At 38.5% G+C, this 24568-nt stretch overlaps 1 protein-coding gene across 2 annotated transcripts in view; it reads left to right on the forward strand.

Moving 5' to 3' along the window:
* The window catches only part of NT5C2 (5'-nucleotidase, cytosolic II), a 325894-nt gene extending 303877 nt beyond the window's left edge, over positions 1-22017 (forward strand). For both annotated transcript variants that reach the window (XM_053692454.1, XM_053692453.1), the window contains exons 15-18: positions 966-1017; positions 4062-4122; positions 8681-8857; positions 19245-22017. In XM_053692454.1, coding sequence (XP_053548429.1) covers positions 966-1017; positions 4062-4122; positions 8681-8857; positions 19245-19499 — 545 coding nt within the window. In that variant the 3' untranslated portion in view covers positions 19500-22017. The remainder of the gene's footprint in view (positions 1-965; positions 1018-4061; positions 4123-8680; positions 8858-19244) is intronic.
* Positions 22018-24568: the final 2551 nt, after the last annotated feature.

Here is a 24568-nt window from a genome sequence, read left to right on the forward strand (position 1 = left end):
TTTCAGATGATTGTAACAGCTGAAAGATAATGATGTATGAGTCAGAGCAGACACTTGCATGATCAGTTGTTGAAATGTAATCAGACATACATGAGATTACTGTTAGATTCTACCATAGGTGTATAGTTTAATATGCTATGTTTAACGTATAAAAAAAAAATATTGTACCAAAGTCAATCCAGGCGTTAGAAATTCTGGTATCATGATATGTTGATTATTTACTATAAGAAATTAAATCCGGCTGGGCTGTTTTTTTAATAAAATACATAATTTGCTGGTGAAAAATAAAAATGGCAGGGGTGAGGGGTTAAAATATTTATATTGTGCAGGACATGTTTTCATGTCACCCAGAGGAACTGTAACCCTTCATAGGATTGCAGCATCACATGTGCATGAGGTGCCAACTTCAAGGGTCCACAACCTTTTTTGCTGATTGCCAAAAGTAAGATTTTTTTTTTTTTTACCCCTCAACCCTACTTGAGTGCTGCTTCCAATAAAATGTATTTATTGATTTCTACGTATATATGCACATTTACTGTGTTTCTCTTTATGCTTTTCCGTTCTTGACTCCCTTGCTATCATTCTTGTGCTTTGTTTTTCTCCCATTTGGGCTGTTTCTTAATGTTTCCCAGTCCCCGTGTTATATTTGTTGACACTGCTTGACGTGCCTCAAACTTGTGAGCTCTCTGCAACACCATCTTGTTTTGGCATGTTAAATATAAAACAGGCCATGCACACTATAGTCTATCAGTTGATCAGTTACCAAGCAGTTTGTCTTCCGCCATATTGTTTTCTAAATAAATCGTTTTCGAATGATCATTTCCTCACAGTGTTGTAGCAGTCCCCTGGCTTTGGCAGATCTTTTTGTTGTCTTTTTCACTGTTTGAACTTAGGCACTGCTTTGTGTTTAAATAATCATCCAACTGCTTCTACTAAATATCTTGTTTTCACTTTATTCAACTCAGCACTTTTCGAAGAACTTAAGGGTCTGGACATTTTCTTGGCTGAGCTGTATAAGTAAGTAAAGCACCTATTTTGTTTTATTTGTGCCTCAACTTCAGGTTTGTCACAGAGAGGACAAGAATGGGGCAGTTGCAGAACAAAGGGACACACTGTGTGTTTTATATTGGAAGAGATGGTGTGGAATGAGATATAAGGACAGAATAAAAAGCACAAGAAAGCTGCACTATGGGCTCCGTGCCTTAGGTTGCACAACGTGTTAGTTATTAGATTAGATTATGTAGATAAATTTGCCCAATTATTCCTAAAGGAACATAAAAGTGAATGCTCAGCATTACATTTTATATTCACTTAAAATATAGTGTGCCTATATATATATATATTCTCACACTCTCTCGCTCTCACACTCACACATACACACTCACTCTCTCTCTCACTCTCTCTCACTCACTCATACGCACGCACACACACTCACTCTCTCTCTCACTCACACATACACACACACTCACACTCTCACACATACACACTCACTCACACTCTCTCTCTCACTCACACATACACACACTCACTCACTCACACTCTCACACATACACACTCACTCTCTCTCACTCACACATACACACACTCACTCTCTCTCTCACTCACACATACACACTCACTCACACTCTCTCTCTCACACATACACTCACTCTCTCTCACTCACACACACACTCACTCACACTCTCTCTCACTCACACATACACACACACTCACTCACTCACACTCTCACACATACACACTCACTCTCTCACTCACACATACACACACTCACTCTCTCTCACTCACACATACACACTCACTCACTCACACTCTCTCTCTCACACATACACACACTCACTCTCACTCACACACACTCACTCACACTCTCTCTCACTCACACATACACACACACTCACTCACTCACACTCTCACACATACACACTCACTCACACTCTCTCACTCACACATATACACACTCACTCTCTCTCTCACTCACACATACTCACTCACTCACACTCTCTCTCTCACACATACACGCACTCACTCTCTCTCACTCACACACACACTCACTCACACTCTCTCACACATACACACTCACTCTCTCACTCACACATACACACACTCACACTCTCTCTCACACTCACACCTTTGGAAAATGTCATAGAGATACATTAACACTATTTTTATGTAACTTTTCTGGCATATACCACATGCTAAGCATTTAAAGATAAACCATGTGCACATGCATCTGGCAATCATGCTTGCCCTTAGTGTCAGTGACAACACATTTAAAGAGACATTAAACACTAAATAAATGCTAGATAGAATGATGCATTCAAAGAAAAGATTAGTCTGAAAATAACACGTAGATGTACTTTTTAAAGTTTCATTAACTATTGACACTTATATTGACAAAATAAGTGTAAAATATTAGTGCCTATAAACAATGGGAGCTGCCATTTTGTAACCTAGGTTACCTTCTCTGTTGTGGCCAATTAGGGACAGTTATAAATAGGTCACTAGAGCAATGGCTGTGTTCTGCACTTCTTTTTCTTACAGTAACTGAAATGCTCACAATTTCAGAATGGAATTACAGGAAAGGGAACAAAATAAATAAGGAAAGTATATTGCAAAATCTTTTATATTTATACAGTTTATCATTTTATATTACAATCTCAAAGTGTTTAACGTCCCTTTAATGTCTACCGCCAGCCTTGAGATGTAACTGACATTGCTAGGGCATTTAACATTTATCAAAATGCAGGCAGACAAGTTCTCAGGTCACTTAGAATGGAGAATCTCTTGGTGAAATTTGTTGTTGCACGAATGCACTCTTGTGCAATCCCGCCCATGCTCTTATGCAACCAATCACGCAAAAGCTGGGCCTCTGAGGTGGCGGAGGGGATAAGAAGTAGGAATTGCATATTGCACAGTCCTTCTACGTAAATCTGAAATGCATTGCTATGCATTTTAAATTTACTATTATGTCCCTTTTAAGGCAGATTAATATGACACATTCAGTTTGCATTACTTCCAGTCCATACAGTAAATTTGCATACAGTTAAGTTTTATTTATGGATATCCATTTCTGTAAGTCCACATAGTTACATATTCAGTGCTCTCCACTAATATTGACACCCTTGCTAAATGCGAGCAAAGAAGGCTGTGACAAATTGTCTTTATTGTTTAACCTTTTGATCTTTTGTTAAAAAAAATACACAAAAATACTCTGCTTTCATAAATATCAAACACAACTTTCTTGTTTACTTCTGTTATCAATTTGCTTTGTAGAAAAGCCATGTAGAAAAGCATACCTAGGTAGCCTCAGGAACAGATCTGCACTGCTGATTGGTGGCTGCACATATATGCTTCCTGTCATTAGTTCACCCGATGTGTTCAGCTAGCTCTCTGTAGTGCATTGATGCTGCTGAAGTAGAGGAAACCAATAGAATTAAGCAAATTTGATAATAGAAGTAAATAAGAAAGTTGCTTAACCCCTTAACAACCGCGGCATACCCTGTACGTCGCTGGTCGTTAAGGGTTTGTCTGGGAGTAATGGTGCAAGACAGTCCCTCCCTCTGCAGGCTTGGTAAAGTAGCACAGTGTCGCCGCTGGTAGCGAGACCGAGCTATTGAAAAACACCCCCCCATAGAAAGACCAGGGACGTACCCTAAGCAGTATTTGTATGCTCTATCTGCACTATCTGAATCAGGGGGGGGGGGGGGATTGGGTTTCATGCCCCTTTAATTAAAAATGTAAACAGTGTGCAGCACTCAAGGAAGGGAAATTATGCATTTTGCAATAAAGTTAATGTATTATAGATTTCCTAACAATTCAATTAATGACCTTTAACAAATCTTAACACCGAAATATAGTGAAATAAATGCCACTTTAGAAGAGAGCTAAGACAGATTCACATTCAGAAACATGGTAGGGACTAGCTTGTCTCTCCCAAACGATAGGACAAAAATAGATAAGTTTACTGCTATGCATCCTCTGCCTGGAAGTGCTGCTGAACTTTATGGTTTCCTTAGAAATGTGCATCATTTTGTGTCTATAACAGATGTTTCCTTCTCCAACAGGCATTTGGATAGCAGCAGTAATGAGAGACCTGATATCAGTTCTATCCAGAAGCGCATTAAGGTATTCTTTATTGCTTTATTTGTTGACAAGGTAGCATTCTGGTATACTACTGGATGCTTAAAGTGAAGGTCCATTTTGATGAATTAGTGCCCGGTTTTTAATAAACCTATTAAAAACAAGGGCACTTTAATTCATCAAAATTGACATTTCACTGTTTTCTTCAAAAACTTACCTTTTAATCCTGACAGCCGCTGCAGCGATTCTCCCGGCCGTCGGAAGCCTCTGCAGACGTCAGAAATGACGAATCAGGCTTCTTCCAATCACAGCTTCCCCCCCAGGGGAATCTTGGCATGATGCAATGCTGTGATTGGAGGAAGCCGTATTCGTCATTTTGGACCCGCAAAGACGGCTCGCGACAGGTGGAGGAAGTGCTGGAGCGGCTGCCATGATTAAAAGGTAAGTTTTTGAAGAAAACAGTGAAATGTCAATTTTGATGAATTAAAGGGCCCTTGTTTTTAATAGGTTTATTAAAAACCGGGCACTAATTCATCAAAATGGACCTTCACTTTAAGTGTCTCTTGTCTTTTTCCTAGTTAGCTTAGTAACTCTGTTTCTTATTTTGGCTATAAAAACTTTACTGTGTGTTAATATTTTAAGCATTCAACATACCAATATGCTTGTCATATTAAAGTTTAATCAATTAAAGTGACATGAAAGTCAAAATTAATCTTTCATGATTCAGGTAGAACATGCAACAACTTTCCAATTTACTTCTATTATCTAATTAGCTTTTTTCTCTTGGTATCCTTTGTTGAAAAACATACCTAGGTAGTTTCAGGAGCAGCAATGCACTGCTGGGAGGTAGCTGGTGATTGGCGGCTGCACATATATACCTCGTCATTGGTTAATCCAGTCAGTTCAGCTAGCTCCCAGTAGCGCACTTCTGCTCCTTCAACAAAGGGATACAAAGGAAATGAAGCAAATTTGATCAAATAAATAAATTGGAAAGTTGTTTAAAATTGTATGCTCTCTCTAAATCATGAAAGAAAAAATTGGGGTTTCATGACCCTTTAAGAAAGGTTTTATATTCAGATAAAAAAATATATGTGTATATAATATTTATATTTTATATATATAACTAAAGTTAAGATATTTAGAATTATGTGTATGTATGTTTGGACATGCCGTCTCATAGAAGGTTTTTGTTTATGATTACTATTTTCCATATTTTGAAATAGTAAAGTCAGCAAAACTATGAAATAACCCAAAAGGAATATTATGCACTGACCAAAAGGATTGTCACACAAGACAATACTATTATAGATTCTTCTTTGTCATGATAACTATTTGCAACTGTTAGCCAACTTTATCGAGGATTTTCCAACAGTTGTGAATGAGTTCTCATATATTCTGGGCACTTGTTGGTTGCTTTTCCTTCATTCTGTGGTTGAAATCATCCCAAACTCTGGAGGGCAGGTTATCTGTTACAGCACTCCTTCTTTGTTAAATTGCTCTTACATAGCCTGGGTTATCGTCTTGTTGAAAAAAATAAATGTCCAACTAAGCACAAATCAGATGTAATAGCGTATAAGTAACATGAAGATACAACAGTTGGAACCAAAAATATCAAATTTGGACCCACCAGACCAAAAGAGCATTTCCTCTGGTCTGATGTCCACTGCTTGTGTCCAAGCAAGTCTCTTTTTCTTATGTGTGATCTTTTCTACCATGAAGGTCTCATTCATGCAGTCTCCTTTGATCACTTGAGATTGAGATCTGTATGTTGCTTGAAGAATTAGATCTCTAATCTGAGCGGATGTTTATTGGCAATTTCTGAGTCTTGTGAGTTTAATAAACGTATCCTTTGCAACAGAGGCAACTCTTGGTCAGCTTTTTCATGTCAGTCCTCTTGAGAGCCTGTTTCATTATAGGGCTTAAAAATATTTTTTAAGTGTATTCAGTCATTGGTTGAGAAAACATTGTTTTATGATTTGTCAAAATGTCCATCTAAATTCAGGATGAACAGTGCGGGAAATAATTTTCTATAGGAAGTGGCCGCAACTGATCTCATCTTCTAAAATGGAATTGTAACAGTTCTTATACTGTAAATAGTGAAACCCCTAAGTTATGAGGTTTAAGATATTGTCCAAAGTCCCCTCACTGTACAGAACAAGGTTTGTCTTGAAGCTTCTAGATATCGTAAATTGCAATTATATTTGGGATGGTGCAAATGATCACAGTCGCCAACAAACAAGACAGAACAGCAAATGATTAAATCCCAATCACAAAGACACAATTGACGAAAACAATCCTGCTTACAAACATGGCATTAATGTAACTGTGAATTTGAAATAAAAAGAGAGATTTTAAGAATATGATTGATAAACAGCATGTCTAGTTTTTGAATTTCCTACAGATTTTGGGCTACAGTGGTGCGCAAAATAACTTTTTCGCTCGCATGCCATCTGTGCTCAAAATAAAATTTTAAGTCAGCCGGGTTTGCTTGCGTATATGTTGAAAGAAAAAAATTCCAAATCAGAAGAGAACCACTCTCAATTCATAAAATATAACTTTTATTGAGTGTACAAATAAAACATCATGGCGATATTCGCACAGTAAGCTCCGTGGAATGGACTGGCTTACACGTTTCGGCCAAAGGGGGCTGTAATCATAGCCAAGAAAGAAAAAAGTTTGAACGCAAGGGAAATTCTGATGTGCAGATGGCGTCAAGAACTCCTCCAGCATCTTTTCATTTGGTCTGTGTCTCACAAATGTTCTTCTTTGTGATCTGTAAACCTCAAACTTAGATTTGTCTGTCCATAGCAATTTTTTCCAATGTTCCTCTGCTCAGTGTCTGTGTTATTTTGCCCATGTTAATTTTCCCTTTTTTTTGGCTAGTTTGAGATGTCTTTTTCTTTGCAACTCTTCCTAGAAGGCCAGCCTCTTCTCAGTTGATGTTAAGACTGGAGTTTTGCAGGTACTATTTAATGAAGCTGCCAGTTGAAGGACTGTGAGGCGTCTGTTTATTAAACAAGACACTCTAATGTATTTGTCCTCTTGCTCAGTTGTGCACTGGAGCCTCCCACTCCTCTTTCTATTCTGCTTAGAGACAGTTTGCTCTGTTCTGTGGAGGGAGTAGTACCTTGTACATACAATAGCTTCAGTTTCTTGGCAATTTCTAACATGGAATAGCCTTAATTTCTCAGAACAAAAATAGACTGTCGAGTTTCAGAAGAAAGTTCTTTGTTTCTGGCCATCTTGAGCCTGTAATCAAACCCACAATTTCTGTTGCTCCAGATACTCAACTAGTCTAATGAAGGCCAGTTTCATTGCTTCTTTAATCAGCACAACAATTTTCAGCTGTGCTAACCTAATTGCAAAAGGGTTTTCTAACGATCGGTTAGCCTTTTTAAATGATAAACTTGGAATAGCAAATGCAAAGTGCCATTGGAACACAGGTCAGATGGTTGCTGATAATGAGTCTCTGTACACCTATGTGGATATTCCAATTAAAAAATCTGCCGTTTCCAGCTACTATTGTCATTTAGAGCATTAACAATGTCTACACTGTATTTCTGATCAATTTAAAGTTATTTTAATAGACAAAAATAAGGAATTTACCAAACTTTTGAACATATGTGTGTGTATATTGGAGTTCTTTCTAGTCAAATATTTTGCCGTATACCATATCCCTTTTAACCCTTTTAAAATATTTTTATTAATATAGATGATATATTTTTATTAAATGTGTGTAATACTTTATTTCAATGTGTTTTGTGAAAACAATTTTTTTTAACCCTTACAGTTTACTTCAGGTCTCAAGTCACGCTAAATATTCTAGCGCAGTTTCAGCTTTTGCTCAAGCGCAAACTATAACTTTCAACTTTTAGCTCAGTGCAAATTAGCACGGTCACGATATCCATTGAAAGTAATTCTTGCGCTCGAGTGAAGTTGGCCTCGCTAACCCTTCTCTGGTTAATGTGCTTTACTATGGGCTTGTAATACCAAATGTGCGCACTAATTGTATCGCGGTCAAGTGAAACTGGTTATGGTGCACTACCATTAGAGCACCACTTGTAATCTGGACCTTTGTGTTTTATACAGATCTCATTAGCTGTATGGGATATCACAACATGTGTATTTAGTACTTATACATATGTAAATATTAAGCCTTCCTACTACCAATGGACTATACAAAAGCGATAACATCTTGGACACTCGGTGCATTTTTATATAAAGTTTTAGTTATGGGCATTTGCGTAGCTTTATGTTTTACCTCTTTGTTAAAAGCTATTAGGTAAATCTGGATAAATATAAATGAAATCATTTACTGCGGACTGGTCCCTAAACTCACCAAACTTTACTTTTTGTCACTGCTTTTTAACTAAGAATGAAATGTGGCAGGGAGAGATCTTACACACACTTGAAGTAACGACTTTCTCTCTGTCTTATTAAAATGAATAACAGTTTGTTGGTAAGTTTTAGTTTAGGAACTGGGACAAAATATAGAAATGACAGGAAGTATGATTTCATTTTAGTTTTTGTTTTAGATCCTCTAAATATAAAAAAAATCCTTGAATGTCATGTTTAATATTTTACTTTGTATGTTTTCATGTAGAAAGTCACCCATGACATGGATATGTGCTATGGAATGATGGGTAGTCTGTTTCGCAGCGGTTCTCGACAGACTCTGTTTGCAAGTCAAGTAATGCGATATGCTGACTTATATGCTGCATCTTTTATCAATCTCCTGTATTACCCATTCAGTTACCTCTTCAGGGCTGCACATGTATTGGTGAGTACTTTCCTTTGTACCTTTATTATTAGAGCAATGAATTAAAATGTACATAAAACTACTTTGAATCTCAGAATGTCTTTCATCGGCTTTGCAGTCCTGAATTTGTCTGCAACATATACAACAAAGTGCATTAAGCAATGCAAAACACAATAGATTTTTATTGTTTTCTCTTTAGAATTTTCGCTCTCTTTGGGTGTGCCCTAGTATATTAATAAAAAAAAACAGTAGCATATCTGGTAACAGCATGTTCATACTTGTGATTGGGTCAGTAGATTGGGCCTAAGCTATATGGTTATGGGAAGGAAGTATATAAGCACCAATGACTGCACTAGATACATTATTGTTCTCTGTAAACAGCCTGGTGTTCCTCTCAAGTACCTGAAGGCAAAAGGCTGTGTCTTAACCGTTGCCAACCTTGGTGCTTTATATTTGCAGTTAGTGGCTACCTTTCAAATAAATACTGACTTCCTTATTAAAATAACATAGAACTTTGCTCCCTTAATACTACATTTTTATGGCCTGATTTGAATTTTTTTTTTTGCATTACACTTAAAGGGACAGTAGATTTTATTTTTTTACATTGTTATAAGTAGTATGTGCCAAACAAATGAAGGACATTTGATATGAAAGGAGACTTTTACCTTTAAAAACAGCTCCAGCAAGGCTGCCCAGGCCACTTCCAAGATGGTGCCGTTTTTTCTTCAGCAACAGACGGTGCAGACAAAAACACGGCTACCGTCCTCGCCCAGCTTCCTGAAGCAGACAGGTCTAGCACGTGCACTGTCCTCTTTCCTCCCCGCACACCAATGTAAATAGTGGTTCTCACTGTATATCACATAGTGATTTATTGTTTACATGGGTTTTTGTGTTACTGAGAATACCAATAACCCCTATAAGACACTAGTAGATAGGTAGTCGGACATGCAAGCAAAATCAAGTGTGCAAAGTGGGTCAGGAAATTGGTAGTTTAAAAAAAAAATGTCATAGCTCCTACGCTTGTTTAGTAGTCATCTGGTCTTAGGAACGAATAAGGTGAAGTATTTTCTTTTTTTTTTTTTGTAAAGTCAATTTTACTGAAGAGCACTGATATCATAGGGGTCACTTGGGCATTTATGAGCATTTGCATACAAACAACATGAAGAAAAGTTCATAACCTTAGCATAATCTCTCTTTCCATCTAAATATGAGGAGAGTCCACGACTTCATTCCTTACTTGTGGGAATACAGAACCTGGCCACCAGGAGGATGCAAAGACACCCCAGCCAAAGGCTTAAATACCTCCTCCACTCCCCTCATCCCCCAGTCATTCTTTGCCTTTTGTCACAGGAGGATGGCAGAGAAGTGTCAGAAGATTCAGAGTAGTCTCTTATGAAGGGTAATACTCTTCGGTATGAGACTGGAGTTTAAAGTAGTCTTGTCAGCCTCTTAGTGAGAACATTGACAAATGTTAGGGTCTGGAGATGCAGGGAGAGTCTTTCTGCAAAACCATCCAGACTCGTATTAACAGCTCCTAAGCAATCAGTGTTGACGAGTTTCACTGCCTGCTTCTGTCACTCAAGTCCATGTCAGGTGCGATGCTACAAGACTGTCAAACTTAAGAGGCTGTGTGTCTGTTCCACGGCAGAGATTCCGGTAAGATCATTTAATTTGATCTCATATGATAACGTAAAGAAGACAGGGTCACAGTGTGACTCCTTTATCTGTATGGAATCAAAGGTTAATATCTCCGGAAGGAAGTTATTGAATAGAGGGGATTTATACATAGCTTGTTTTATATATATTTTTTTGCTGCGATATGTGTGAGATGAGGCTCAGGCAGATGTGGAACATTTAAACAATATCTTTTGTTTCTTTGGCGCTTTTCTCTCTTGGAGCAGGGGTGGTCCTGCATGGCACTCCATGTGACAGAGTGTGGTCTCATTGACTTCCTCTTTCCTGACCGTGTGGTTTACAGGAGAAGAACCGGTTTCTCTGTGGGGCCTGGGTCATAGGAGGTGGTGAGTGCCCCCGCCATTGGGGGTATAAAGGTTCCATTTATCATTTTCTAGTGTCCATCTTAAAAGCGCAAGCTATTGAGGACTCTTATGCATTAGAGGGTACTCCCTCTTGTCCTAAATCTAATACCTGTTTTTATTGTGAGGAGGCTACGGTATACACGCCTGCTCAATTATGTTCCACATGCCTTGATAAGGTAGTTATATCTAAAAACACAAAGATGTTTAGTACCACTGAGCCGTCCACCCCTGAGGGGTCTCCGTCCTGTGACGTGCGTTCCCTGCAATCATCTCCTACTACACATGCAGCCTCCCATTGCACTGCTAATCCTCCTTAGGGAGGGGCCCTTTTACCTTCAGACTTTTCTGAACAGTTACAAACGGCAGTGTATGTGGCCTTCAGTGCTTTACCTCGCCCTGCTAAGCAAAAGGTCAAATATTGCTATCCTTTCCAGGGGTCATCTGCCAATTTGTTGGATTTATCTGATACTAGATTATCCGCTGATCGAAGACGCCTCTGATAGTTCAGAGGAGGCTCTTTCTGGGTTGGAATCTGCTGCCTTTAAACCTCCGGCTATGGAGGAACCAGACTTTAGATTTAGGATGTGGATGGAGCTATCTCCACGCTTGATAAGTGCACCACTATCCCGCTTGAGGATAGTTGGTCGTTTAAGGAGCCCATGGATAAGAAGCTAGAAACTCTATAAAGAAAAATGTTTCAGCACACGGGGTACTTGTTTCAGCCTGCAGCGGTGGTTGCTGTGTTAGCTGGGGCCGCTACCTATTAGTGCGACTCTCTATTGGAGATGATCGAGGTGGAAACTCCCCTCAACGAGATCCAGGAAAGAATTAAGGCCTTGAGGGTAGCTAATTCTTTCATCTGTGATTAGCTACCCTAATTATTCGCCTGAATGCCAAACATCAGGTTTTTCTTCTTAAATGGAAAGAGTCCACAGCTGCATTCATTACTTTTGGGAAATAAGAACCCGGCCACCAGGAGGAGGCAAAGACAACCCAGCCAAAGGCTCAAACACTCCTCCCACTACCCTCATCCCCCAGTCATTCTTTGCCTTTCGTCCCAGGAGGATGGCATATAAGTGTCAGAATTTTTAATTTTAGTTTTCGTCTCTTATGGAGGGTAGTACTCTTCGGCATGGGACTGGAGTTTTAAGTAGTCCTGTCAGTCTCTCAGTGAGGGCTTTGATGAAAGTTAGAGTCCGGAGATGCAGGGAGTTTCTTTCTGCAGCAATCAGCGTTGTCGAAATTCGCTGCCTGCTTTCTTCTCTCAAGTCCATGGCGGAGGCGATGCTACTATCCGTCACACTTGATAGGCTGTATTCCTGTTCCACGGCGTATATTCCTGTAAGATCGTTTCATTTTACTTTATTTACAATGTACTGTAATGTGAATGTTTCCAGAGAGGCTACCACCTTGCGGGTCTACCTATACATAAGGGTCTCAGTGAGTCTCTCTTAGTATCTTGGAATCGAGGGTTAATATCTCCTGAGGGGGGTTATTGAACAGGGGGGTTTATAATCATGTTTTTTTTTTTGTTTTGTTTTTTTTTCAATGTTTATTGCACAAATTATGATTAAATACATTTATGCTAAATTATACAATTAATCTGTGATTTGGATTGCAGGAAAAGTATATTATTACAAAATATTACTCTCAAAATGTACATACTATAATTAATTACAGCATTATATTATTGCATTAGAGCATCCTTTTTTTTTTTTTTTTTTTTTATTGTTGAGGACAATATAATAAAACATTATAATAACATATTTGTCATATACATCAAATATTCACATCATACTTGATAATTTTACAATTGACATTAGGAAAGTCCTCGTTTTTACTCTTTCATCCCTTCTAGTTCGGGAGGTCACTCCTGGACCTATAATGCTGCTTATGTCCATGCCCAGGGATTATTAATAACCATAGTGAATATGACAATAACATGGAAAAGTGAATGTAAGAACATAAACACATAAAGATGCATTGAGACATAGCTGTGGACAACATCAGTGCATAGAGCTATGCCCATACAGTCACCTCAAACAAAAAGCTTACACGAAATCTAAGTGGGGACACATATCGTTATAACCTGAACCACATCATGACCCTCATCCGGACTTGGTAGCTAAATAATCTATATAAACATCAGAGGGGGTCACAGTGTGAGGAGCCCCCGTCGACCAACACTATTATCCATGGCCCCGGTGGCTGCAGGCCCCGACATGTACCCCAGTGCACTACCTGTAAATTTACATTTCCCAAATGTTCTTGAATAGGGTGTAAAACACTCCAATACTGGCGCAAATATATACATTGTAGACATTATTAGTATTAGGTATCTTTACTTGCATTCCATCTCATCAGCATATATTCGTGTTTCTCTATTTTCCCTATCCTGAGGTAATGATATCTCTCCAAAGTAAGCAAATTTTCTACTTGTGCTTTCCAGGATGGAATATCTGGTGTCTCAGAGGTTATAATCATGTTTATGTGATTCAACCTGTTTATGTGCAATGTTTACTGGGCTCGTGGTTGGAACATTGAGGCCTTTGGAAGTGACGCGGCCTTTTGGTTGGGCGCGCTTGTTTGGACTGTACGGTTCACCTTGTGTTCGAGCGTGGCTACGTTCCGTTGTTCCATTTCCGCATTCCTGACCGCGTAGCGAATGAAATTTTCTAGTCCGCAGGGGTCTAGTCATAGGATGTAGTGAGTGCCCCAGCCATTGGGGGTGTCAGGTGCCGTTTTAGTTTTCACTACTTTAGTCCATATTTAAATATCCTCTGATTCTGATGCTGTGACTGTGTTAATATCAGATTCAGTGACACAGGATTCTGATACTGAGACTATTTTGATTTCAGATTCTGTGTCCTGTGAGGAATCCGGAGTGGCCTCTTTGACACCTGTCAACCAGTTTTGTTCCGTATGCCATTTCAGAGCGCCTGGTTCCTCGGGCTCGGGGAATCAAGGGACTGCTGAGCCATCCGCATCTGGGGTCCTGTCCTCCGAGAGGCGAGTTCCCTACCAAATCATACTTCTGCACATGTGGGTAACCCAGTTTATGGTTCCTCCATGCAGGGTGGCGTGTTTCCCCCGGAGGTTACAGTACGTTTTTGCTTCCACATAATGTTGGCCATTGTTCGTCTGCAGAGTCCAGATGTTTTTTTGAGAATGTGCTCGTGCCCTATTGTCCCGGGCCTTCTACCTTGGGGAGGGCCTCTACAGTTCCCCGCGGGGGTATCTGTCCCTGAGTGTTGTGCCTTCCGTTACAGGATTGCGTGCCTTCGCGTACTGCTCAGACATGTTTACCAGATACAGGGAATTTCAGTTTGATAAGTCGAATGGTGCACCTCATTAGACATGTGGGGATGAAGTAATCTCCTGATTGTCATTTGTTCAGATCTTTCCCAGTTTTGTGAGATGGGGCTCAGTTTGGCTGGTCCTGTGTCTTTTGGGCATTAACCTCCGGGTTGCTTTATATTTTATTTATATCTGATGGGATGTCTTTTATTTGTTTTTGTTCTATCAGGAACCTTCTGGGATTGATACTCTTTATTACTTCTTTGGAAGTTGTTGGACATTTTAGTCCTCTGTTAAAAATGTCTGTTTTCAGTTTTTTTCCCCTACGAGGGAGAATTTATGCAGCTTGCCGGTTGGGACCCTAGGTGCAGTTTGGTCCTGTAGGGTTTGTTCGGTTTTGCGGCTGTTCAGACACGTGGTGCTGTTTTGCTTGGCTGAATCGCCGAGTGCGCAGGTTATCATTGTTTTTCATGTTCAACTAAGCATTCGAGAGGACCTGTGGGCCGTGAGGTGGGAAGGATTGTTTCAGTCCTTATAGCCTTCAGTCATAGATGACCAGGCAAGGGAGTTTTTCCGCTGCGTCACTCTGACATCTGATTTCATCAGAACTTAGAGTTTCCTCCCTCATGTGGTGGAGGGTGGGAGGGCTTAATGCCCCTTACTGCTATTGAGTGGTTTGGCCTTCATTTTTTAGGCCTCTGGATGTGTCCTTTTGGGCTTGATCCAACAGCTTGTAGAGCATAGCTGTCTAGCATGCGGAAGGTTGCAGTTTAAAAACCTGTTGCAGCTCTTGACACCTTGCGGGTGTACGCATAGCGGTTTTCTAGTATATCTAGTTGCAGCTCTTACTCTTGACTGAGTTATAAGAGGACTTTGGGTCTTCTTCCATTGCCTCCGGGTGAGTGGATGTCCTTTTAGGGATCTGTGCTTCCGGGTGATGGTTGTTCCCTGCGGGGACTTTTTTTTAGCTCTGGGTTTTCCGGAGCTGGGTAGGCTTAGTGCCTTCTCTTCCTTGTGTCCTCTGCTTGTGCGGAGGTGTTAGGGAGACTAGTCCTGCTAGTAGGATTTTTTTTTGGACCTCGAGGTATCCCTTGGTTGTCCTGAGGCTCTGAGAAGTATCTTCATACGACTTCTAGCCTTGCTTCTTGGAGCGTTGGACTTTAGCTTGGGGTGGTTCCTCCCTTTGGTCGGAGCTTTCGAGTTCTTCTCGCTATCCTTATTCTCTGGATATGCATCCATACCCTTGTGTCTGGCTTTTTGGCCGGTTGGGGTGTTTAGTTCTAGCGTAAGGTTTGCCTGAACTATTAGGTGCCCTGACCTGTTTTTTCTCCCTGAGACTTCCGGTTGCCAATGCAGTTTTGGGTGGTTTTGGAAGCTTGGATCTCAGCGCTGGTCGGGGGTTCCACAGTAGTGGGAACTTGGGCTATGTCCTTGCTCCATCTAACTCACCTGGTCATGGTTAGCCAGGTTTTCTGAGTATGTTTTACTCTTTGCCACAGAGTGGCTCATGTCATCTGTTGGTTAGCCGTGGGGCTTGAGTCTCAAGGGTGGTTGGTTCATACCCAGCTGCTGGCGCTGGATGTCCAATTTCTGGTGCACCTTAGGGTTGCATTCTACTGGTGTTCCTGTGGATTCCCTGCTCTGCAGGCGATTGGGTTAGCTTTCCCTCTGCTTGGCAAGCTACTTGTAGGGGGGTCCTTTTCTAGAACATCTGTATTTGGAATTTCACTTCCCATTTGCCGGTGCATTTGGGCCTTGAGGACAGTTGTTGCCCTTCCGGCATCATCCCTTTTCTTTAGGGGATATTCTCATCCCTATGGAGATGGAGCCCTTGCTTGGGGCTTCTCCTGGATGGGAGGCGGAAAGTTGGGATTGGTTCCCTCTGGGGTCTTGCTGGCTCCAAGCAGGCTTGTTGGGCCTTTCTTTTGATAGATCCTTAGGTCTATGGCCTTGTTGTCTGTTTCAGAGTCGAGTTGTACTTGTGCTCTGTGGGGATAGCTGTGCTATCCTTACGCTCATTCCTATATCTGTTTCGGGATTCTTTTGTTTCCTTGTCTTGGATCCCGGAGGCTGGGTTGGTCCAGCTGAGTGTGGGTCTGCAGATCAGGATTGCCGAGTGGTCTAAGGACCTGCGTTCGCACAGTCTCCTCTGGATGTGTGAGTTTGTTGAGTCTATCCTGTTAGCTTAGTCTGCTAGGGTATAGATTTTCCTTTCAACTTGCTCCGTTGATAGAGGAGGGTTTACTCTTCCTTCAGGTTCTGAGAGTATACTCTCCTTCTCGGGGGGCCTCGATTGAGGTTTTTGTTTCCCCTTTTCAGGGACCTGTGTGTAGGCCCGGCAACTTGGGTTGCCTGGAACGTGCCCTCTGTAAGGAGGTTGCTTTGCAGTCTGTTTCTTGCTTGACTGCTCCTTCCTCGCAAGTATCCTCTGTGTCGTCCTGTTGTGGACTCTGTGTTCTCAAACTTGGGGTTTTTCACCTGGGTGTATTACACACTTTTTTCATGGTCGCATACTTTGGTATTCTATGGCCAGACACTGGGAGGACTTTGCCTCTTCTGTTGCATCCGTGCTTGCAGGATATTGGGGAGACATCTGTTCTATCTCTGTGCCCGGTCTTATCCCGGGTTTCGCTTGGTATAGGCGAGGCCTCCTTTCCCTGTTTGGGCCCTTTTGGGTCTTTGTGAGCTGGGCTCACTCGTGGAGGTGTTCCTTTTTTGTCTTAGGCGACCTTTGGGTTTCTTTGGTTCTTTGCCTTGTCCCCTTGTGGGTTTCGGCTGGTGTCTCCTTCATTTGTGGAGATGAGCGGTGGGGGACCGTTTGTTGGGCTATGGTGTCTCCTGGAGAATTGTTGGCTCAGTCAAGTCCGTTTGCAGTCTCGAGTTTGGCTTCTGGACTTACTGCCAGTCAGTGTCACTGGGGCTTTTCCTCTTAAAATGTTCTCGGCTTCGGACGAAGCCCTCAGTATGGGCCGCCTATTGTACCCTCCCGTCTTGGCATTCAGTGTCCTCTATAGCTTGGGTATTGTTTTCCCAAAAGTAATGAATGCAGCTGTAGACTCTTTCCATTAAGAAGAAAAACATAAATTATGCTTACCTGATAATTTCCTTTTCTTCTGATAGAAAGAGTCCACAGCTCCCCACCCGTAATTTTGTGTGGGGCGTCCTTTATATTCTTCTGGCTCCTTTCACCCTGATATTTCTTCTACTGTTCCTTGTTCCTCGGCAGAATGACTGGGGGAGTGGGAGGAGTGTTTGAGCCTTTGGCAGGGTTGTCTTTGCCTCCTCCTGGTGGCTCTGGTTAACTATAGCGGTTGAATAAAAAGTTGCACAAAACACATAAAAAATACATGTAAAATTACAGTTACACTCATAACAACACCATCTAATAAAAATGATTTAAAAAAAAATTGCATTCAAAAGTTTTATAAAGTTCAAATATATGAAGATGCAAAGGGCTTTAACATTGAGATACATACATATACATGTCTAAAGATGTATATATGTGTGTGTGTGTTTATATGTGTGTAGATATGTATTTATTTATATATGTATATACTGTATGCATTTATACTTATGCAACCATAGTATTTTAGTTTGTTTTTTTTATTTCCCTTTACCTAAAAGATTTCAGTTTGTTTTTCAATTGAGTTGTACAGTTTATAGGTCACATTAAAGGTGGAAAAAGTTCTGAAATGATTTATCTTTGTCTCATTTTTTTACATCACAGAAACCTGACAGGGGTGTGTAGACTTTTTATATCCACTGTATGTATTTACATACATATATACACTTACAAGCACATAAATACATTTGTAGACATTTTTATATATATACTGAATGTGTGTGTGTATATATATATATATATATATGCATTGGAGCCCTTTGCAGTCAAGCAGGTGAAAACATGGAGATGCATATTTATGCAATACTCATATTTTAATAACAGATTTTAACTATATATTTACTGTAAATTCAGCACATAGCAGAATGTTCTATGTATTTATAAATAGATATTTCTACAGTATATATAGATATTTATATATAACACACACACACACACACACATATATATATATATATATATATATATATATATATATATATATATATTGTACCAAAATATCATCAGATATACGTAGAAATATGTATGTATGAATAAATAGAACATATTCTGCTATGTGCAGAATTTACATGTGAAATATTCATATTTTCATGTCTGGTTAGTTCACCTCAGAGTCTGCGGTTGTGTAGTGGGGTGTTCAGGTTTTTTTCCACTTTTTTTGCTCCATTGACTCCTATGGGGGAATACGTTAACGCATGCATGATATTTGTTTGGCTTTTTGCGTGTATCGGGTTAGCGTGTGAGAGAAAACTTTTAATACAAGCGCTGCCTGATGCAAACAAAAAGATTACTTCAAGCGCAGTTAGTGCGGGAGCGATAAATGGCGCTCTACTCATTATCTAGCCCTAAATGTGTCACTTCCCAAGATTATACCTACTTCTTGGGCTCCTTAATCTAGGAATGGCACTTTTCACACAAAATGTAAATAACACTGCCATACAAGATTCGGTTGTCTCCTTGCACAGTTCCAGTTCTCCCACACAAAGCTTATTTGAACTGCCATATTCGTTTTTCACAAGGGTTAAATAAACAGTAGTGCAGGGTCAATAGTCTTAAAATTGCATGATCTAACTAATTAGAGGAAGTAATTTTTTAACTATTATGGCCGTTTAAGCAGAGCAACGAGGTGACTTAGGTAGTAACTGTTAATAGGAGCATGCAGTTTGGATTGAGCAAAGGTAGATAAGGATCAGATATTTAAAACTACTTTTGAAATTTCTTGTTTGTTAAAAAGCATACCTAGGCTGAGGAGCAGCTGCTGATCAATCACTGCACATATATGCCTCTTGTCATTGGCTCATTCAGTATGTTTAGATAGCTTCTAGTAGTAGTAGTGCATTTTAATTTAAATTGTTAGTAAGACATATAACCGCACTTAATGGTATTTATTATAGATATGGTTCAAGCACGTGGAGTTGTTATATTGAATAAAAAATGTGTCTTTCTCTAGATGCCCCATGAATCCACCGTTGAGCACATTCATGTAAACATTAATGAAAAAGAGTCACCAATGGCCACTCGCAATCGCTGTTCACTGGATTTCAAGGACTCTGATATGAAGCGACATCAGCTAACGCGTTCCATCAGCGAGATTAAACCACCCAATCTTTTCCCTCAGACACCTCAGGAAATTACTCACTGTCATGATGAAGATGACGATGAAGAAGAAGAAGAAGAGGAGGAGGAGGAAGAAGAAGAAGAATAAAACTTTCTTTACATTGAAATAGTATCCATAATAGAAAAATGACTTATTTCAGTTTTGAAACTAAAGAAGAATTTACTGTAATATTTCTTTAGGGAGATATTCTTCCTATGCAACATTTCCAGTTTTAACAGACACAGAAAAAATTGTTTTTTTTCTGTATTTTTTTTTCCCTTCCATCCAACAATTCTAAATGCAAAGAAGTATTTGCACTTAATAATTTTGACTAATACAGTTCCATTGGAGTGTAGAAATATCAGGTGCCGCTCCTCTCAATTTTCGAGAGAAATAGCACAGTATTTACCTTTCATTGTTTTGCTTTTTTTTTATTATTTTTATTTTAGTTTTTAATGCTCCAACAATTTTTCTCAACTTCAGAAATAATACAAAGTTCATTTCTAAAACATATCTGTAGTAAAAGCATTGTATATACAGGGAGATAATAGAAAATATTTTAGACAAGTTGACAACAATTAGAAATAGATGGTGGAAAATATATTTATCATTAAAAAAAAAATCACAGTTTGAAAACTTTTTAAAGTATTTTATGGTGTATGTGCAGTTGAGATTAACCCTTATATTGTATTAATGTTTCTGATCTGTGATTTTAGTTATGATTTAATTATGATTTAAATAGACCAACAACTGAATTGTGTACAAAATAGTAGAAAAAAAAAGAAATTTCCATTTTAAAAAAATCTATACGTGCTGCCTTTAGATTTGTAAACATTTCCTGAGAGTAGGTGTTATGGAATCCTATGATGCTTTAGACCACAATACATTCAGGTTGAAATGGTCATATATAGTACAATCCCTAAACAATGCTTTATAAGAATTTGAAAACATAAAAATATATTCAAGAATAAATCACATGAAAGGTTAATATTTGGAGCAATTTAGTTTCTAACCAGTGTACCACAGTGGTATGGGTTATACAGCTGCTGTTTCACAGGCTTTGCCAGGAGTAAGGCTAAATATGAAAAATAATAGTTTTATTAACATTTTTACATATTTTCTTTTGTAAAAAAAATCATTAGTTTGCATGCATCTAGTACTCAGTATCCATATATTCTTTTTTGTAGTGAAATATGCATTAAAAACACCAACAACAAAAAATACAGAGAACTGATATTGAGTTTATATTATTGCTTTTCTTTCTTTTTTTTTTTTTTTTTGGTGGAACATTTTACTTTTGCAGGAAAAAAAATATGTTTAGCCCTGGGATCTCTTCATTTTAGCATATTTGGAGTATTGCTAATTTGGTATCTAATTTGTATTGTTTATTTCAACAATATTTTAAATGTATCCAGAGATCCACATTGTTCCCTTTTTTTTTGTACATTTTAATATCACTGTGTGAATATATGTTGATCCAATAAGCTCAGTATTTAAATTGCAGCATATAACTGGAACGGTTTGTTATAGACATAAGTATCAAAAGGCTATCACACTATTTCATGGCTTTAATTAAACGTGACCAATTTTCCTTGCAGTTTATAATTTAGTTTTAGGTATATCACAGAACTAAAAAAAAATTGCCAAACTGCAAGATCCCTTTAATGCTAACATTTTCACAAGCATAACTCACTGAATAAGCGGTATCCATAACGTAACCAGTTTTGAATGGAAAATATAAAACTTGAAATTTCTACAAAGGTAAAATGCACAGTGAGTAGACACCCAACCCTATTAAACAGAGTTTGGCCAATATATTTTATATTGTGCACTAATTAAAATAATATGTGGATTTAATTTAACCTTGTTAAAGTGAAGGTTTTGAGTATAGTTTGGTTATTTTATGCTTTACTATACTTTTAAGGCCGGAGATTGATAAATGCGGTGCAACTCTTTGCTAGTAATCTCAGTCTACACTTGACTGTGTATCTATGCATGATCTTCATATCGTGAGACTAATTTAGACCATATGTATTTGGATTTTGCACTACATTTATTACATTTGTTAATACTGTGATCTATACAATGCAATTTCCAACACAGACCCTATTCTAAGACATTACTTACTTTTTCTATATGAAAGTGTGGTTTCTAAATATCACTAACAAATTTCTGTTTTACTCCATTTTTGCTTATAACAAGTACTGTGAAATATTTATGCGTGTTTTATCATTACAGGTAATGAAAAATACTGTATGGGTTTCAAAATTTTAATTTCAAATTTGTATGAAAAAAAAAAGCATTTACAAAGCACAGTTGTAAAATTAGCACAATGAGTGACCGAGCTTTTTTGTGCGATTTTATCTACGCCTGCATTTTTGATTCATTAAAAGCAAACATTTCTAAGTTTTATGTTGGATAGATGCTTCTATTTTGACACTGTAAGAAAGGATGATTACTTTATGGAAGGTATTGCTTGTTATATATAAAAAAAAGTTGAATATTCCATTTTGGAATTGGTTAGTTTTGCGGGCTGGTTTGTAAATCACAATATACTGTATAGCCAATAAATCTTTAAAAAAATGTTTATTTTTTATTTATTCTATATTAAAAAATCTTATCTAAATTTGTTTTTATTTACTGTTCTTAAAAAAAAAATTCACATTTTAGCAAATGTGCCAATTATAACTTGTCAAAACTGTGGATAAACTACTTTAAAACAGTATTTTTTCATCCTTGTGCTAAAGATTTCACTCTTTGCATTTAAACATTAGTTTTCTGGGTTAAATAAAGAGAGCTGGGCTTCTTTCGAGCTGATACCCCTATATAGTATATACATTATTTGCCAATGACTTGAACATAAGAAAAAGGGGCTTTTTTTTGTACAGTAGGGTCTTATGACACTCTATGGGCAAGATTTCAAGTTGCGTGGTATGAGTTTTTGCACGCAATAGCCATTGCGCAGCTATTACAAGTCTTGAAAAATCGATATTGCGCACACGCATTCGGCTTTTACGTAACAATCCTTTCCGCGCTCAAAGAGCTGTAGTTATCAGTTTTACGCAAGATAAAAGTTGCACAAAACACTTCAAAAATACATTACAATGTACAGTTACACTCATATTAACACTATCTAATTCAAATTATTTTATAAAAATATTGCACACAATAGTTATTATGGCTAAAAAATATGAGGCCTCAGGTGTTAGAAAAAAAAAGCAGATGAAGGGATTTTACATTGACACACATACACACACATAGAGAAACATGGATTTATATGTATATAGAACAATAGTCCACACTCCGCTATTGTTCTATTTCCTGAAGTCATTGTTACCAGGAGTTTAGGATACTGCTATCCGCTATGTGCCGCAGAGGAACTATTCAGCAACATCCTTACCGTGATCCGTCCGAGTAAAGTGCCAAGTCTACAAGCCGGGTTGGTTTTGGGCGTCTTTCCGCACACTTCAGTGGACCTCAGCACCTGCCATACTATGGTAATTATACTATTGAGAACAAACTACTAGTTACCTTGTACTTCTATCCGGTATAGGCTACATATCTCAAGGTACGAATTAACTTTTTGCTGTTTTACTGCATATTGTACTCAAGCGTGAACATGTATTGCCTATGATCTTAGCGGGTTATATAAGCTAGAGCTGACATTTACAGCAGTACAGCACTTGATGAATTTGACGAGCGTTACCTACCTATGATATTGTTTTATGCTGTATGACTGGAACTTTAAAGGGACATAATACTCATATGCTAAATCACTTGAAAGTGATGCAGTATAACTGTAAAAAGCTGACAGGAAAATATCACCTGAGCATCTCTGTGTAAAAAAGGAAGATTATTTTACCTCACAATCTCCTCAGCTCAGCAGAGTAAGTTATGTGTAAAAAGTTATACTCAGCTGCTCCCAGCTGCAGGTAAAAATTAAAAAAAAATGAAGAAATGAACAGCAGCCAATCAGCATCAGCAGTGCTGGGGTCATGAACTCTTACTGTGATCTCATGAGATTTCATAGTAAGCTTCCTTTACCTGATTGGTGAAATAATATGAGAGTTCACGAGGCTCATCCCTTCGGCTGTCCCGGGACAGACATACTAATATGCTGCTTAGAAGTCCTTTACAATGGGATGTGGCTACTGAGGAACTTTTGAGGTAAAATATCTTTCTTTTTTACATAGAGATGTTCAGGTGATATTTTCTAGTCAGCTTTTTACAGCTATGCTGCACCACTTTCAAGTGTTTAAACATTTGGGTATTATGGCCCTTTAAGTTGACATCTGTTACATCATACGTTGTCACTCTTTCATACAGTGTCACTCTTTCATACAGTGTGTAGTTCTGTTTGGTTCTATGGATTTATATGTATAGAGAGATATGTTTAACTATAGAGATAATGAAAATATTGTGCATTACAATCTTATGCGCATTAAACAATATTTCAATGGGATTTTCTCAGAGATTTTCGCATATAGATCTCGAGATATCTAGATATATATATATTCATATACATATCTTGCTATAAATCAGTCCAAAAAGCATCACATATATAGAGAAATATTTATTTATAAATAAATAGAACATATTCCGTTACAAAAACTTTTTCGCAATATGAAATATTCTCATTTCTCCAACATAGGTGTGTCCGGTCCACGGCGTCATCCTTACTTGTGGGATATTCTCTTCCCCAACAGGAAATGGCAAAGAGCCCAGCAAAGCTGGTCACATGATCCCTCCTAGGCTCCGCCTACCCCAGTCATTCTCTTTGCCGTTGTACAGGCAACATCTCCACGGAGATGGCTTAGAGTTTTTTAGTGTTTAACTGTAGTTTTTATTATTCAATCAAGAGTTTGTTATTTTAAAATAGTGCTGGTATGTACTATTTACTCTGAAACAGAAAAGAGATGAAGATTTCTGTTTGTAAGAGGAAAATGATTTTAGCAACCGTTACTAAAATCGATGGCTGTTCCACACAGGACTGTTGAGAGGAATTAACTTCAGTTGGGGGAACAGTGAGCAGACTTTTGCTGCTTGAGGTATGACACATTCTAACAAGACGATGTAATGCTGGAAGCTGTCATTTTCCCTTTGGGATCCGGTAAGCCATTTTTATTACAGAGTAAATAAGGGCTTCACAAGGGCTTGTTAAGACTGTAGACATTTTC

The sequence above is a fragment of the Bombina bombina genome, chromosome 9, assembly GCF_027579735.1.
Source record: "Bombina bombina isolate aBomBom1 chromosome 9, aBomBom1.pri, whole genome shotgun sequence".
NCBI lineage: Eukaryota > Metazoa > Chordata > Amphibia > Anura > Bombinatoridae > Bombina > Bombina bombina.